General features: G+C 34.2%; 1 protein-coding gene across 3 annotated transcripts in view; it reads left to right on the forward strand.

Moving 5' to 3' along the window:
• The window catches only part of CCSER1 (coiled-coil serine rich protein 1), a 1,421,845-nt gene that overhangs the window by 1,108,544 nt on the left and 298,637 nt on the right, over positions 1-14,664 (forward strand). The window contains exon 11 of one of the 3 annotated variants that reach the window (XM_030819131.1): positions 8,444-9,542. The exons of the other annotated variants lie outside the window; for them this stretch is intronic. Coding sequence (XP_030674991.1) covers positions 8,444-8,521 — 78 coding nt within the window. The 3' untranslated portion in view covers positions 8,522-9,542. Of the gene's footprint in view, positions 1-8,443; positions 9,543-14,664 lie in introns of those variants that run through there. 3 annotated transcript variants of the gene reach the window in all.

The raw sequence follows: 14,664 nt of genomic DNA on the forward strand, positions 1-14,664 counted from the left end.
CCTCCCTGATGATTTGTGATGTTGAGCATTTTTTCAACTACCTGTTGGCCATTTTTATGTCTTCTTCTGACAAATATATATTAAGATAGTTTGTCCAATTTTTAATGGGTTTATTTAGCTTTTCTTTTCCATTAAATTGTTTAGGTTCTTTGTATACTCTGCATATTAGTTTCTTGTTTGATGAATAGTTTGCAAATATTTTCTCTCATTGTATAGGTTGTCCCTTCAGTCTGTTGAATGTTTCTTTTGCTGTGCAGAAGCTTTTTAGTGTAATAGAATCTCATTTGCTTACTTATGTTTTTGAGGTCTTAGCCATAAAATCTTTGCCTAGAGCAATGTCCCGAATTGTTTCTTCCATGTTTTCTTTTAGCAGTTTTATAGTTTCAGCTTTTATATTTAAGTCTTTAAACCATGTTGAGTTGATTTTTGTAGATGGTGAGAGATGGGGGGTTCAGTTTCATTCTGTCGCATATAGATATCCAATTTACCCAGCACCATTTGTTGAAGGGACTTCTTTACTCCAATTTATTTTTTTGGTGTTTTTGTCAAAATTAGTTAACTATAAAAACATGGATTTATCTGGGGTTCTCTATTCTATTCCATCGGTCTATGTGTCTTGTTGTTGTACCAATACCATTCTATTGTTATTACTCTAGGCTTGTAATAAATTTTGAAATCAGTTAGTATGTTGCCTCTGGTTTCATTCTTTTGGTTCAGAATTGCCTTGTCTGTTCCAGCTCTTTTTTGGTTCCATACACATTTTAGGATTTCTTTTTTCTATTTCTGTGAAAAATGACATTGGTGTCTTATTAAGGATTGCACTGAATTTGTAGATTTCTTTGGGTAGTATAGTTACATTAATGATGTTTATTCTGCTGGGATGTCTTTCCTTTTTTTTTTTCCTTTTTTGTCCTCAACTTCTTTCATCAGAATTTTGTAGTTTTCCTTGAGTAGGTCTTTCATCTCCTTGAATACGTTTATTTCTAGGTATTTTTTGTAGCTATTGAAAAATGAGATTACCTTCCTCATTTATTTTTCAACTAGTTTATGATTAGTATATAACACTACTGATTTTTGTATGTTGGTTTTTGTATCCTTCAACTTTACTGAATTTATTTATCAAATCTAAGAGTTTTTGGTGGAGTCTTTAGGTCTTTCTGTAATAGAAATAATATCATGTCATCTCCAAACAGGGATAATTTTACTTCCATTTTTTCAATTTGGAATGCCTTTTCTTTCTTTCTCTTACCTGATTGTTCTGGCTATGTCTGTTGGTACTGTGTTGAGTAGGAGAGATACAAGTGGATATCCTTGTTTTGTTCCAGTTCTTAGAGGAAACATTTTCCAGTTTTTCCCATTGTGTCCAAGGTTAGCTGTAGGTTTATCATATATGGCATTTATTATCTTGAGGTATGTTCCTTTTATGCCTATAAGGCAGTTTTTTTGAGTTTTTATCACAAAGGAATGTTGAATTTTTTCAAACGCTTTTTTACAACTATTGAGATGATCGTATGGTTTCTATTCTTCATACTGTTGATGTGATACAATGACATTTATTGATTTGCATAGGTTGAACTAGTCTTGCACCTCTGGGATAAATGTCACTTGATCATGGTGTATTAAATTTTGATAAACTCTTAGATTTGATTTGCTAGTATTTTGTTGAGGATTTTTGCCTCTATGTTTATCAGGGATATTGGACTGTAGTTTTCTTGTTGCACTTTTTTCTGCCTTTGGTATCAGGGTAATACTGACCTCATAGAATGAGTTAGCAAGAATTCCCTTCTTTTAAATATTTTTGAATAGTTTCAGAAGAATTGGTATAAGTTCTTAGAAAGTTTCGTACATTTCACCAGTGAAGCTATTCAATCCTGACTTCATGAGACTGATGTATTCAGTTCTGGACTTCTTTTGGCGGGGGTTGGGGAGACTTTTTATTACTGATTCAATCTTATTATGTGTTACTGATCTGTTCAGATTTTCTATTTCTTCCTGTTTCAGTCTTGGTAGGTTGTATGTGTCCTGGTATTTATCCATTTTGTTTAAGTTTTCCAGTTTGTTAGTATATATTTGTCCATAATAGTCTCTGATTATCTTTTTTGTTATTGTGGTATCCGTTTTGTCCTTTTTCTTTTTTCTTTTGGCTTCTGATTTTATTTGTTTTTTTCCTCTTTTTCTTGGTTAGTCTAGCTAGTGGTTTATCTATTTACTTATCTTTTTTAAAAAACAACTTTTTGTTTCATTGATCCTTTATATATATTTTTTGAGTCTCAATTTTGTTTAGTTCTGCTATGACTTTTATTATTTCATTTTTTTCTACTAATTTTTGGTTTGGTTTATTCTTGCTTTTCTGATTTCTTGAGGTGTGTCATTGCATGGTTTCTTAGAAATTTTTCTATTTTTTTGATCTAGGGTTTTGTTGTTATAAACCTGCATTTTAACATTGTTTTTGCTGTATTCCATAGGTTTTGATATGTTGTGTCTCAATTTTCATCTTTTCAATAAATTATTTTATTTCTTTCTTAATTGCTTCCTTGACCCAATGGTTATTCAGGAGCATCTTGTTTAATTTCCATTTATTTGTACAGCTTCTAAAGTTCCTATTGTTATTGATTTCTAGTTTTTTTCTATGGAGGCCTGAGAGGATACTTGATATATTTCAATTTTTTAAAATTTGTTGGGGCTTGTTTTGTGTCCTAACATATGGCCTGGAGAATGTTCCATATGCTAAGGAGAAGAATGTTTATTCTGCTGTTCTCAGATGAAATAATCCGTAAATGTCTGCTAGGTCCATTTGGTCTAAAATGCGGTTTAAATCCAATGTTTCTTTGTTGATTTTCTGTGTAGATGATTGGTCTAATGCTGACAGTAGGGCATTGAAGTCCCTAACTATTACTATTATTGTATTGGAATCTGTTCTTCCCTTTACATCTGGTAATGTTTGCTTTATATATCTGGTGCTCCTCTATCAGGTGCATATATGTTTAGAAATGTAATGCCCTCTCACTGAATTGATCCTTTAATCATTATATAATGAGCCTTTTTGTCTTGACTAAAAAGTCTGTTTTACCTGAAGTAAGTATAGCTACTCCTGCTCATTTTGGTTTCTGTTTGCATGGAATATCTTTTTCCATCTCTTTATTTTCTGTCTATATGTGTCTTTGTAGATGCAGTGAGTTTCTTACAGGCATTGTATAGTTGTGCAGTGAGTTTCTTACAGGCATTGTATAGTTGGGTCCTGTTTGTGTTTTGTTTTGTTTTTTGCCTTCAGCCAGTCTATATCTTTTAAGTGGAAAGTTTAATCCATTTACCTTCAAGGTTAATGTTGATATGTGAGGTTTTTTTCTTGTCATTTTATTAATTAGTTTCTCATTTCTCTATCCTTATTTATTTCTCCTTCTTATTGTTTGCCATTCGTGTTGGGTGGTTTTCTGTGGTGGTAACATTTGAGTCCTTTGTTTTTCTCATTTGTGTGTGTACTGTACCACTGACTTTTATATTTTTGTGTGTTTGCCTGATGGTAGATATTATATTTCCATTCCCACGTGTAGAACTCCCGTAAGCATTTCTTGTATGACCAGTCTAGTGGTCATGAATTCCCTCAGCTTTTGCTGACCTGGGAAAGACTATTTCTTCTTCATTTATGAAGGATAAATTTGCTGTATAGCATGTCCTTGGCTGCCAGGTTTATTTTTTTTTTCTTTCAGCACTGAATATATCACTCCATTCTCTCCTGGCCTGTGAGGTTTCTGTTAAGAAATCTGCAGTTAGTCTGATGGGATTGCCTTAGAAGTGAGTCAATGCTTTTCTGTTGCTGTTTTTAAAAATCCCTTTGTCTTTGACTTTTGACAGTTTGACTATAATGTCTTGGGAAGGCCTTTTTGAATTGCTTCTCTTTGGAAATCTCTGAGCTTCCTGTATCTGGGTGTCTCAAGCTCTTGCTAGAGTTGGAAAGTTCTCAGTTATTATTTCAATAACTGTGTCTTGTATTCCTTTTATTTTCTCTCCACCTTTGAGAGACCCCCAAAATTAGAATATTTGGTGGACTTATGGTATCCTATATGTCTCATAGACGTTGTTCATTTATTTTTATTTTTTTCCTTTATCTTTGTCTGACTGAGTTATTTCAAAAGACCTGTCTTCAAGTTCTGAAACTTCTTCTGCTTGATCTAGTCCTTTGTCAAAGCTTTGAGCATTTTGTATTTCATTCAACGAATTCATCAGTTTAACAGTTTCTGTTTGGTTCTTTTTTGTGATATCTCTCTCTTTGGTAAATTGCTCATTCATATCCTGAATTGCTTTTCTGATTTCTTTGTATTGTTTTTCTGAATTATCTTGTTTCTAAGTGAGCTTCTTAAATATCACTACTTTGAATTGTTTTTCTGGAATTTCACAAATTTCTTCATTGGAATAATTGCTTGAGAATGATTGTGTTTTTTGGGGGGTGTCTTACTTCCTTGCCTTTTCATGTTTCTTGTGCCCTTATATTGATATTTGCACACCTGGTGTACTAGTCACTTGTTTCTATTTTTTGAATTTTTTTTAATAAGAAAGGACATTTTTCCTGAAGATGTATCTGTGGCATTTGTTGGATAAGGTGCTTTGGCTTTAATTCTGGGCATGTGCCATAGTATAGTCTCTATATGATTTATTGGCTGTAAACGGTGTCAGTAGTGTCTATGATTTCCATACCAGCTGAGGGTGTGTTTGTTTGTGGAGACTGTGGTAAAGTTTTACTGGAGATGAAGACATTAAACAGGCAAGTCATTTGGCCACAGTACAGGAATGGCAGGCCAAGCATGCCTGTCCTTGAGCCCCAATGCAGTAATGCTGGCACCAGTGTTAGTGGGTTTAGGGAGAGTGATTCTTGGGCCTCCAGTCAGCTTGCTTGAGTGCTGGTAGTGACAACAATGGGCCAGGTAGGTGGGAAGGTTCTTGGACCTCTGGAGACCACCCAAGTTGGTATTGCATGGGTGATAGCAGTAGTAGTGGTGAGCCAATCGTCTGGCCCCCAAGAAGTCCACTCTGCTGTTAGTGGTAACTACAGTGGACTGGATGGATTAGTTCCAGTGCTCTCAAGTGGCACATACAGGTGGGTGCCAGCTGTGATGGTAGTTATCAGGTTGTGTTTGCCCATCCTCAGGCCTCTGGAATAAGTGCACAGGTGCTGAGAGAGGTGGATAGGACAGGGTGATCCCCAGAACTCTGGTGGAATGCTTGGGTGGGGGCAGCAGTGATTGCACTGTGGCTCTGCTGCTGTGGAGGGTGGCGTTGTTTTCCTTGGCAGCAGACACAAACAAGTGGTTTAGGAGTGAGTGCATCGGCCACAGGTGGTGTCTATAAGTGGGGTATAATATTTCCTCAGGGCATTTTTAAATGAACAGAGACCCTGCTACTGAAGGAGACTAGGTTGCTGCCAGTGGCTCACACTTGGGCTCTGACAGCAGCCAGCAGCAATACCTGGCTGTAGGAAGGGAATGTCAGTGGTGCTCCAGAGATGTGGAGATGCAGGGACTGCTGTTTCCCAGGGAAGGATGCAGTTGGTGGGGCTTAGGCTCTCAAAATGTTGTGGTGCTATATCTGCTTAGGACTCAGGGCATGTGTGGCCCCAGTGTGAGCTCCCTCTATGAAGCAATGTCATTGGGTGGTCTCCGAAAAGCTCCGTATGTTAGTCTTAGGGCTTGTATGAGTTGGGGGCTCTTCTGTGGCTAGAATTGCAGAAATCTACCATGGAAATGTAGACCACTGGTGGTCACTAACTTACCCTTCCCTTGCTTTGGGGAATCTCTCCAGGCTCCCAGCTGTTCCCAGTTGAGCTGGCTGCCTCACATTCCTTTCCTTCCATGTCTTAGGCATTTACTGTCATTTTTCTTTGCATGTCAGCATTTTCTTTCGTAGGGGATCTATTCAAAATGTGATTATCTATTCACTATTTTGGTTCTTATTTGTGGAGGGATCAAGTATCACATGCCTCTTGTCAGCTATCTTGAAGCCCCACCCTGATGGAATTTTTCACTGTAAAAGATTTCATTGAGCATAAACATATAACTAAATTAAATGACTCTGACAGTGTAATAAAAAAATACAAATACAAGGCAGCCACATGTACAAAGTGCAATCAAAAGGAAACGTAATTGATACAGAAGTAGGTAACTGTAGGGGAGAACTGTGATCTGGGGAGACAACTCAGAGGACGTCGACCATATGACATCAGATTTTTCATTAGAATGAAAGAAGTATCATGTAGTAAATGCCTTGGAACCAGTTAGATAAAAATGGAAAGCCATTGGAAAACTTTCCCATGCTTTATCTCAACAACTTGAAGCTTGAAGTTTTTGATATTAGGAGACTAGCTTCTCCAGTCAGTGTATTATAAATATATTACTTTCTCATAGTTCACATTTTTCTTTGCAAGTAAGGTTGTTCCTTGTTTATTATAGGAACGCATTGTAGTATTCCTCTTTCCCTAGTTAAATCTCTAATGAAGATCAGTCCTAACATATTACAGGCTTCAGAAATATTTTTCAAATAAATAGAAAACGTGTTTTTAGTTTGTATTTAATAATAGAGCTTTTAAAAAATATTAGTTTTTGTTATTTTTAGCTTTTTATTACTTAGACTTGATGTAACCCATTACAAAGTTAAACTCTTGAATGTTTTTGTCACATATAATGGTGAGTCTTTGCCTTAAATAATGATAACTTTTTAAAAAATCAGCCTTGTATAGTGAATATTGTGCTGTAAATTCAAATAAACCTATGTGTGCATATCCCAGTTTAGAATCTTCCAGATTTAGGCAGATCTCCTTTCTCATCTAGATCTTTCTTGACTTCTAAATCATGAATTATACAAGTGTGACTTTATTCCATCTCAAATGCAATGCTGAAACAGTGTTGAGATAACCTGCCGCGATTTCTGCCCTTAGACTCAACGTAGTGAACATTAGTCTATTCAAGATTCTGTCTTATGTCATTCAATGCTTGTTAGGGGTGAATGACTGATGGGGTTGGTGCTAACAACCTATACTCGGGTCTGTACAGCAATTTTATAGATTATTGTGCTTTCTTTTACATGGAGGTTGTAATCATTTCATCAAATTTATTCACAAGTCGCTCTTCAGAGCAAAATGTATTTAAACCTACCCCAGGCAAATTCCAATAGACCATAACCTCTCCCTAAATAGATTAGGCACAGAAACACATTCTTAGACAAAGAAAATTTAAGCAGGGGATTTGCATGTCTTATTTATCATCTTTTAATGCAATCGTGCAAATATTTGATAAGATAAGCTCCCTCTTTAGTATGTCTTTATAGGTCCAAGGCCTTAATATTAGGATTTGCTATTCTTTATTAGAAGTAAAGTTCATTAAAATTTGGCAACAGGGATCATTTTGTGGATCCCCCACTTTAACTATTTAGCTATCCTTAAAAACTTAATGATTCTGAACCAAATCTAAAATTACTTAATCCCAAAAAGAATTTTTCTGTCAGCAAAAATGGAAATAATAATAAAAGAAAATAAAAACTGGTAACTACCTCAGAGACTGTTGTGGGAACTAAACGAGATCATACTTTTCGTGTGCTAAGCATAAGAGCTTTACAGAGTAATGTTCAATACATATTATTTAATCTTTTAAAGATATTCTTGTCATTTCTAAGTTATTATATTTATAATGAATTATTGATTCACTGAGATTTTTATTTACTTAATGTTTTAAAACATGTCCTTGAGTATATTATAATATAATACTGTGACAGAGGTCATTGCTAGGAATAAAAATATATAATTTAAATTGCAATATGTGTTTGTACAGCTCTCTTTTTAACTGGAGGGATGTAGAAACTATTTAGATGTGTTCATTCTAACTTTCATGCCCTTCATACACAATTAATATTTTCATGTAATAACTATTTTTCCTTTATTAAATAATGCTGCTTTTTCTATGCTTTTGTTGATGCATAGATTAGGGCCATTTTATTGAAGTCTTTATCTTTCCTTTTTATAGTATTTGAGGTAGAAAAAGAAAAGAGCAACTACTAATGCACTGCTTAGTTTAAAAGATTTTGAGACAATGTTTGCATCAGCTAAGGAATTGGTGCAAGGGAACCTACTTTTTAAGGAGGCCACTTCATAAATATCATGTGTGTTCTACTTTTCACAAAACTTCCTGTCAAATTTAAATGTTCCCATCTTTTGCTGTAATTTTTATTTTACTTTCTTGTTTTGGTGTGTTATATATATTTTTTACTTAATTTCCTACAAACATTGATATATATTTGTCTGCCAAAAATAGGAACTCATAGGACTTATTTGATAAAAGCAGGCTCTTAAGCCACCTTTATTTATTTTGATTTCTATTCATTTCTCCACCATTTTCTACTGTTACTAATGCTGACATCATTTGCTCCAAAAAAAAAAAAAAAAAATGTGTTTTATTTACAGGGCACAGCTTATGGAAGTGCTCCTGTACCTTCTCGCAGGCAATTATGTGAGTCTCTTAAATTCAGCTCTGTGTTGTAAACATGACTGTGTTCCTGTGCTGTAGCATGGCATGCTGATTGAGACCAAATGCCCAAAGGTCAATATGCAATCCCCAGTGTTGTATATTACCTATAATGTGTTTGTAGTAAATGGTTCCCTTTGCCTCTTCCTTATCTGTTTGTCATTATCCAGCCCATTTAAGAAAACTGCATTGCAATGTGGCCAACTGCATTGAGACTAATGGCTCAAAGTCTGGGGCAAAGAAAGAAGTGACTCTTACTTAAGTTTATTTTCATTTAGCAACAATGTTAGCACTCTCTGTCTCTCAACTCTGTAAGGTTTCTTAAGTTCTAACTCCTTTTACTTATTGGTTCAAAGACTTCTTATATCACACACAGTTGTGATTTTGCCACAGCTAATGAGACCTTTCCTAGAAAAGGAAATCCATTAAAAGAAATACTTCTTCTGGTGAATTTAAAGCAAACTTGACATTGTAACAACATTAGTTGTTTTTCCCCAAAGTCATCACATTTAGAAAATTGAAATTAATCTATAAATTTTTAGATAGAAAGCCCAGATTTTACAACCTTGCTCAACTGTATTATAAGTATATGCACCTCGGCAGAGTCAGATACCTGCATTTCAGTTCAGGAGATTTCTGTGACAGCTTGCCTGCTTTAACATGTACTTTTTGTCAACAAGAAATATATATGTAAATTGAATATGTAGACCCTCCAAAGTGCCATCAGACTTTGAGAAAGAGCTATTTTCATTGCCCATTCCATCCATGTCTTTCCTCTTTTCCCACACCAGCATCCATCAGATAATCATGGTTGTTTACCTCCATTGTAGACTGCTACAGCAAGACACCCATGTAACTCTAATTGTAATGCCTAGCAATAAATGCCAAGTAGATTCATCTTAATATGATGTTAAAGGTGATTCAAAGGTACAGTCCGTTTGCATAATGCTTTCTTCACTATTGGCAGAAAAAAACATATGAGTTGGTGACATTCACTGAGAAGGATCCGTGAATCACTTCAGCAAAAAATGCAGCACTTTGCACCATGATAAAGCTGCCCAAACAACAAACAAAAAAAATGTACTTTACTATCTCCTTTCTAATGAAAGAATTTTGAAAGTTTGGATTCTTATGAATATAGTTGCAGCAGACAGAACTGCTAATGTGAATAGAAGATGGGGTTTAGATATATTAAAAATCCACCTAAAGTTAAATAATCTCCCAAACATCTCAAATTGTCCTTTGCTGTTATTTCTTTTCATAGGTCTCTCTGTCATCTACATTTCTAATGTACACGAAAGATATGGCTTCTTAAATATAGGCATTACTGCAGTATTGATTAATGAAAATTGAAAACTATAGCAAAATCTTCAATGGTTTCTTTTTTTTAAGATGTGTCTCTTTTTAAAGAAAAAAGTCCTTGTGCTATATGTTATATTTCATTGAATATAGAAGAATGCTGTTATGCAGATAGAGAAGATACGTTTACTAGAGATTTGGGGAACTGTGAATTTATTATATGTGCTATGAAACCATAAGCGGAAATATAAAGGATATGGAATTATTATCCTTAATTTGAATTAAACTTACCTTTTGCTTTCACCAAATCAAAATGTATTTATATATAAATAAAAATACTGGATATTTGAGATTTTAGATCACTGGTTCCAGTTAAATGAGTTAATCCTACTAAAAATAGAAAGAAAAACAAAAAGATGTACAATTTCTGTAAGTCTGAGGGTCTTAAGTTGCAATATTTACCAATACGTACCACGATAAAATGGATATTACCCTCCTAAATGTGCGGACTTGGCAAAGATAAGCATGTAAGATTCATGAATTTGGAATGCTTATTATCACATTTTCTTTTAGTCAAATGCAAATTTTAGGATTTCTGCATTACACATTAGAAGAATCTCCTTGAGCATTTGTAATTGTGGTGCTTATCAAAGTTGTTATGTAGAAGGAATGAATGCTTTTTTTCTACACACAAATGTTACAATATTAATAGTAAACATTTTTGTTTCTACCCTACTTCCTGTGAATACCTATCTAGAAATTTTATAATTGGTTCTCGATTCTAGTTTTTTTGTTTGTTTGTTTTTTTACATTTCTACCTACATCACAAGGTGTGATGAATACTTTCTTGAAGTTACAATTAAAGTTTTAGTTTTTTTTTTTATTCAGTTTTAAGGACTTCGTTTTATGGTTGCCATTTTAACTATTTCAAAAATATATTCAGTCAAGAAATTTTCTTTAACAATAATTTGAAATGGAATTTAGCAATAGAGAGGGATTGCTTAGATGATGATATGATTAGAAAGGCTGTGAATCTACAATGATAGGATTCACTCTCTATCTTGGAAAGCACTGTATAGCTCTTAATTAACAGGCCCACACAAATATGCATTTATTTGTTGCTAATAATTTATCAACGTTAAATTGGAAATAATATAGTTTTGGTTAGTATTTTCCACTTTCAGAGAAAATGCTTGATGAAGGTTAACTAAATTGGATAATGTGGAATCTTGGAAAGTTATTCGAATGCTAATAGTACATTTTTATTTAAATACCAAAATGATGCATCATTTATTCAGATGCAGTTCTCTTCTCAATTTCCTGTGGGTTTATGTTTTAAAATTGTAATCAATATTGTTACATGAAACTCTATCGTGTGTTGATATAACCTTATCTACATGTGATATTAATGGAGATCTTTAATATTTGGATAAAATTTGGCAAAGATGTGACCCATAGATTACTGCCTCAACATTCAAAATACAAGAACTGATTTCAATTTGGTTATTGTTTTCCATTTTGTCACCATAATTACTACTTTAAGAGTTCCAAATTACAGAAGCATGTAACTCTAAAATTTAATAAACCATAAATATGTGTTCTCTAGAAAAAAATAGTAAGCATCAAGTTTCATAATGCATTCAACAATTCAAAACCAATTTGGTTAAAAAAATTAAATGTAGATCACATGCTTTCATATTTTATAACGTGTCTTCTTTATTTCTCAGTATATGAATGAAAGGAGCACCAAATGTTTGTAAGTTGTCTATTCAGGAGTAGTTATCTAATTTAGCTGAGTCGTTCATCAGATAGTTCAATGTTAACCCAACTGAACTGAATATACATGAAAATAATACTGCCTTGCTATTCAAAATCAGATAGCAGTTATTTTATAGCACAAATGGGACTGAAATTATATATTTAAAGTGGGGTACCTTAAAAGCATACCTACCCTAATTTCCAGTCAAGTTTTTTTTCCTACTAAAGAGCAATTTTTAAATTCAGAATTCATGAACACAAAAATTCAAGAAAAAAAGTCAGGAAAACAATGTATTTACTGAAAATAATACTAACCTCAAAGTCAGAAAAAATAGTTCTAATAAGTGTCTCTAAGAACATATGTTTCTGACTAGTTTTTGCACTGTGCCTTCTGATTTATTCCCTTTTCTTCTCAATTAATCAGTTTATTTCCTGTCATTTCCCTTTTTTCTGTATCTACTGTTCCACACAATGTATTTGCATTATTTATCATTCTATTTTAGATGTAGCTTTGATTTTATTTGTTTTCTTCATTCTTTGCCAGCTTTATAAACAGGATAGGACCAAGCTTCCACAGTAGTGAGGACTAACATAACTTTTCCTGTAACTATGTTTGAAATATATCTTCAGATAATCTGTCTGGTAAGGTTGCTTCAAACCTGAGTAAACCAATGCCTACTTGACTCTGCATTCTTAGGAAACAAAAGCAAGTGCATTGTGTCTATAACTTCACATTTAAGTGCACATATGTATTTAGGATTAAAGAAGCTCTAATCTTCAGAAGGTAGGCTTCAGTCAGAAAGAGAATAGCAGGGAAAAGTTTTAAGTGGCATGATAAAATCATCCACATACCACAGGAAGAGGCTAAGCTAATACAATAGATAGCTAGAAAGAGGGAAAGACAGAAAGGAAAAATGCAATATGTGTTATAATCCTGTGGAAGGCAAATTCTGAATATTGCCTTTCTTTTGAGACCACAGTAATGATTTTACATGTAATTGAGCTGACCATTTTTGAGCTACTAAAGAGTAAAAGTTATGCTCTGTTTTGGTAAAAGAAAAAAAAATAAATGGCATTTTCTTTGATATGTAGACAACAGTAATTACTATTCTAGGCTATTGAGTTTATTTAGGATATATATATATATATATACACACACACATATACATACACATATATGCACACACACCTTCTGGTTTTAGCGTAGGATGTAGAAAGCTGGAAAGAACATTGTTCATACCCTTATAATAACAACACAAAATCTGGAAAAAATTCAAATTCACAATTTTTCTTTAACCATCAGAGAGTTAAAGTCACAGGGCAACCAACTAACCTGTACATAAGTAAAGATAGATACTGACAAGGTAAGACCAGTTGTAGTAGACACAGCCAGAACATAGAATTTTGCAAAAACAACAACAACAAAAAGGTTAATGAATCGATGAGTCAAGTGTGAGATAGGAAGGAAATATAAATAGGGTGAGCATTTGCACCTGCTTACAGGCTCTTTATAGACCTCACTGAATGCTCACATAAAAATAATAGCAAAATTCCTGAGAAGCTGTCCCTTGTGCTAAAGCCTTGGAGAAGGGAACAACAGCTACTGCAAGAAAGGCACAAAACTCTATTCTGTTGCTTCTCTCCATTATCCATACAAAACAAAAGCCTAAAATGCAGGGGAAAGAGCAACACCACAGTCACTCTTAGGACCCTGGTGAAAATCCATTGCAGCTAGGGAAAGGGAGCAGAAAAAGATCCTTTATTCTTGGGACAGATACAAAAATACATGATGGGCCTAGAACTACAGGTGGAGGAGAGGGTGTAGTGCTGAGAAGGCCAAATCAGTGAGAGCCAGGAACATAGTGCCTGCTTTAAGACTTAGAGTTGATCAGAGAAAGAGAGAACGCCTCCCTTCTTGTTTTATAGACTACTAATGATTGAGTCATAAATAACAATGGGATATGACTAGGAAAGTCACAAGAGTGTGGAAAGAGATTTTCTCAGAAACACAGTGCAAAGGAGAGACCTAAAGCCAAAGGAGGGATGTACATCAAGAAAAAACCTATGACCAACCAGTCACTATTCTAAATGCAAGGTACTGTTAGAGAAGATTTAAGTTTGGGGGTAACCACAGCAACAATAACAAACCCAGCTCAACACCTGCCTTTATTGACCTAGACTCCCACACTAAAGGCTTCATAGAAGGAACAGCATGCTCATTTCTGGGCATACAGCTGATTTACTAAAGTCTATGATGTCCTACATAAGATGTCTGCTTTCCACAGAATTTCTGGGGCATTCAGAGAAGCAAGAGAAAGCAAAACACTGCCTAGTGATAAAAGAATCAACAGAATCAGATTCAGATATTATGAAGATATTGGAACTATTAACAAGGGGAATTAAAATAATTACAATTATTGTGTTAAATATTTTAATGGAAGAGTTTGACAGCATGAAAGAACAGATGTCTAATTACTGAGTTAGAGCTGTAAGAATGAATTGAATGGAAATTCAATTCATTAAAAGCTCAGTAATAGAGATGAGGAGTGCCTGTGATAGTCTCATCTGTAAACTCAACACAGCCAAGGATAGAATTATGAACTTGGAGAGAGGTCAATCGAAATTGCCCAACTGAAACACAAAAGGAAAAAAAAAATGTGGTGGGATTGTGGGATGGGGGAAGAACATTAAGGAGCTGTGGAAAAATATCAAGTCGTCTAATTTATTTGTAATTGAAATCCCAATGGAAGAAGAGAGAAAACAATAAAGAAGAAATGTTTGAGAAAAATGGCCACAAATTTTCTAAAATAATGGCACATACCAAATTATAGATGGAAGAAGCTTAAAGAACAAACAGATAAAGAAGTACAATAACAACAACAAAAACACAATCAGGCATATTATATTCAAAATGCAGAAAATCAGACAAGAAAAAGTCTGACGGCAATCAGAAGAGGGAAAAATAAATGCTATGTACAAAGAAACAAAGACAGGATTATAGTAGACTTCTCATCAGGTACTCTGTAAGCTATGAAGTGGCATCTTTAAAGTTTTGAGAGGGACAAACTAACAAGCTAGCTACAAAACATTCTATAGTCAGTGA

This window comes from Nomascus leucogenys, chromosome 9 (assembly GCF_006542625.1).
Source record: "Nomascus leucogenys isolate Asia chromosome 9, Asia_NLE_v1, whole genome shotgun sequence".
In the NCBI taxonomy this organism is placed as follows: domain Eukaryota; kingdom Metazoa; phylum Chordata; class Mammalia; order Primates; family Hylobatidae; genus Nomascus; species Nomascus leucogenys.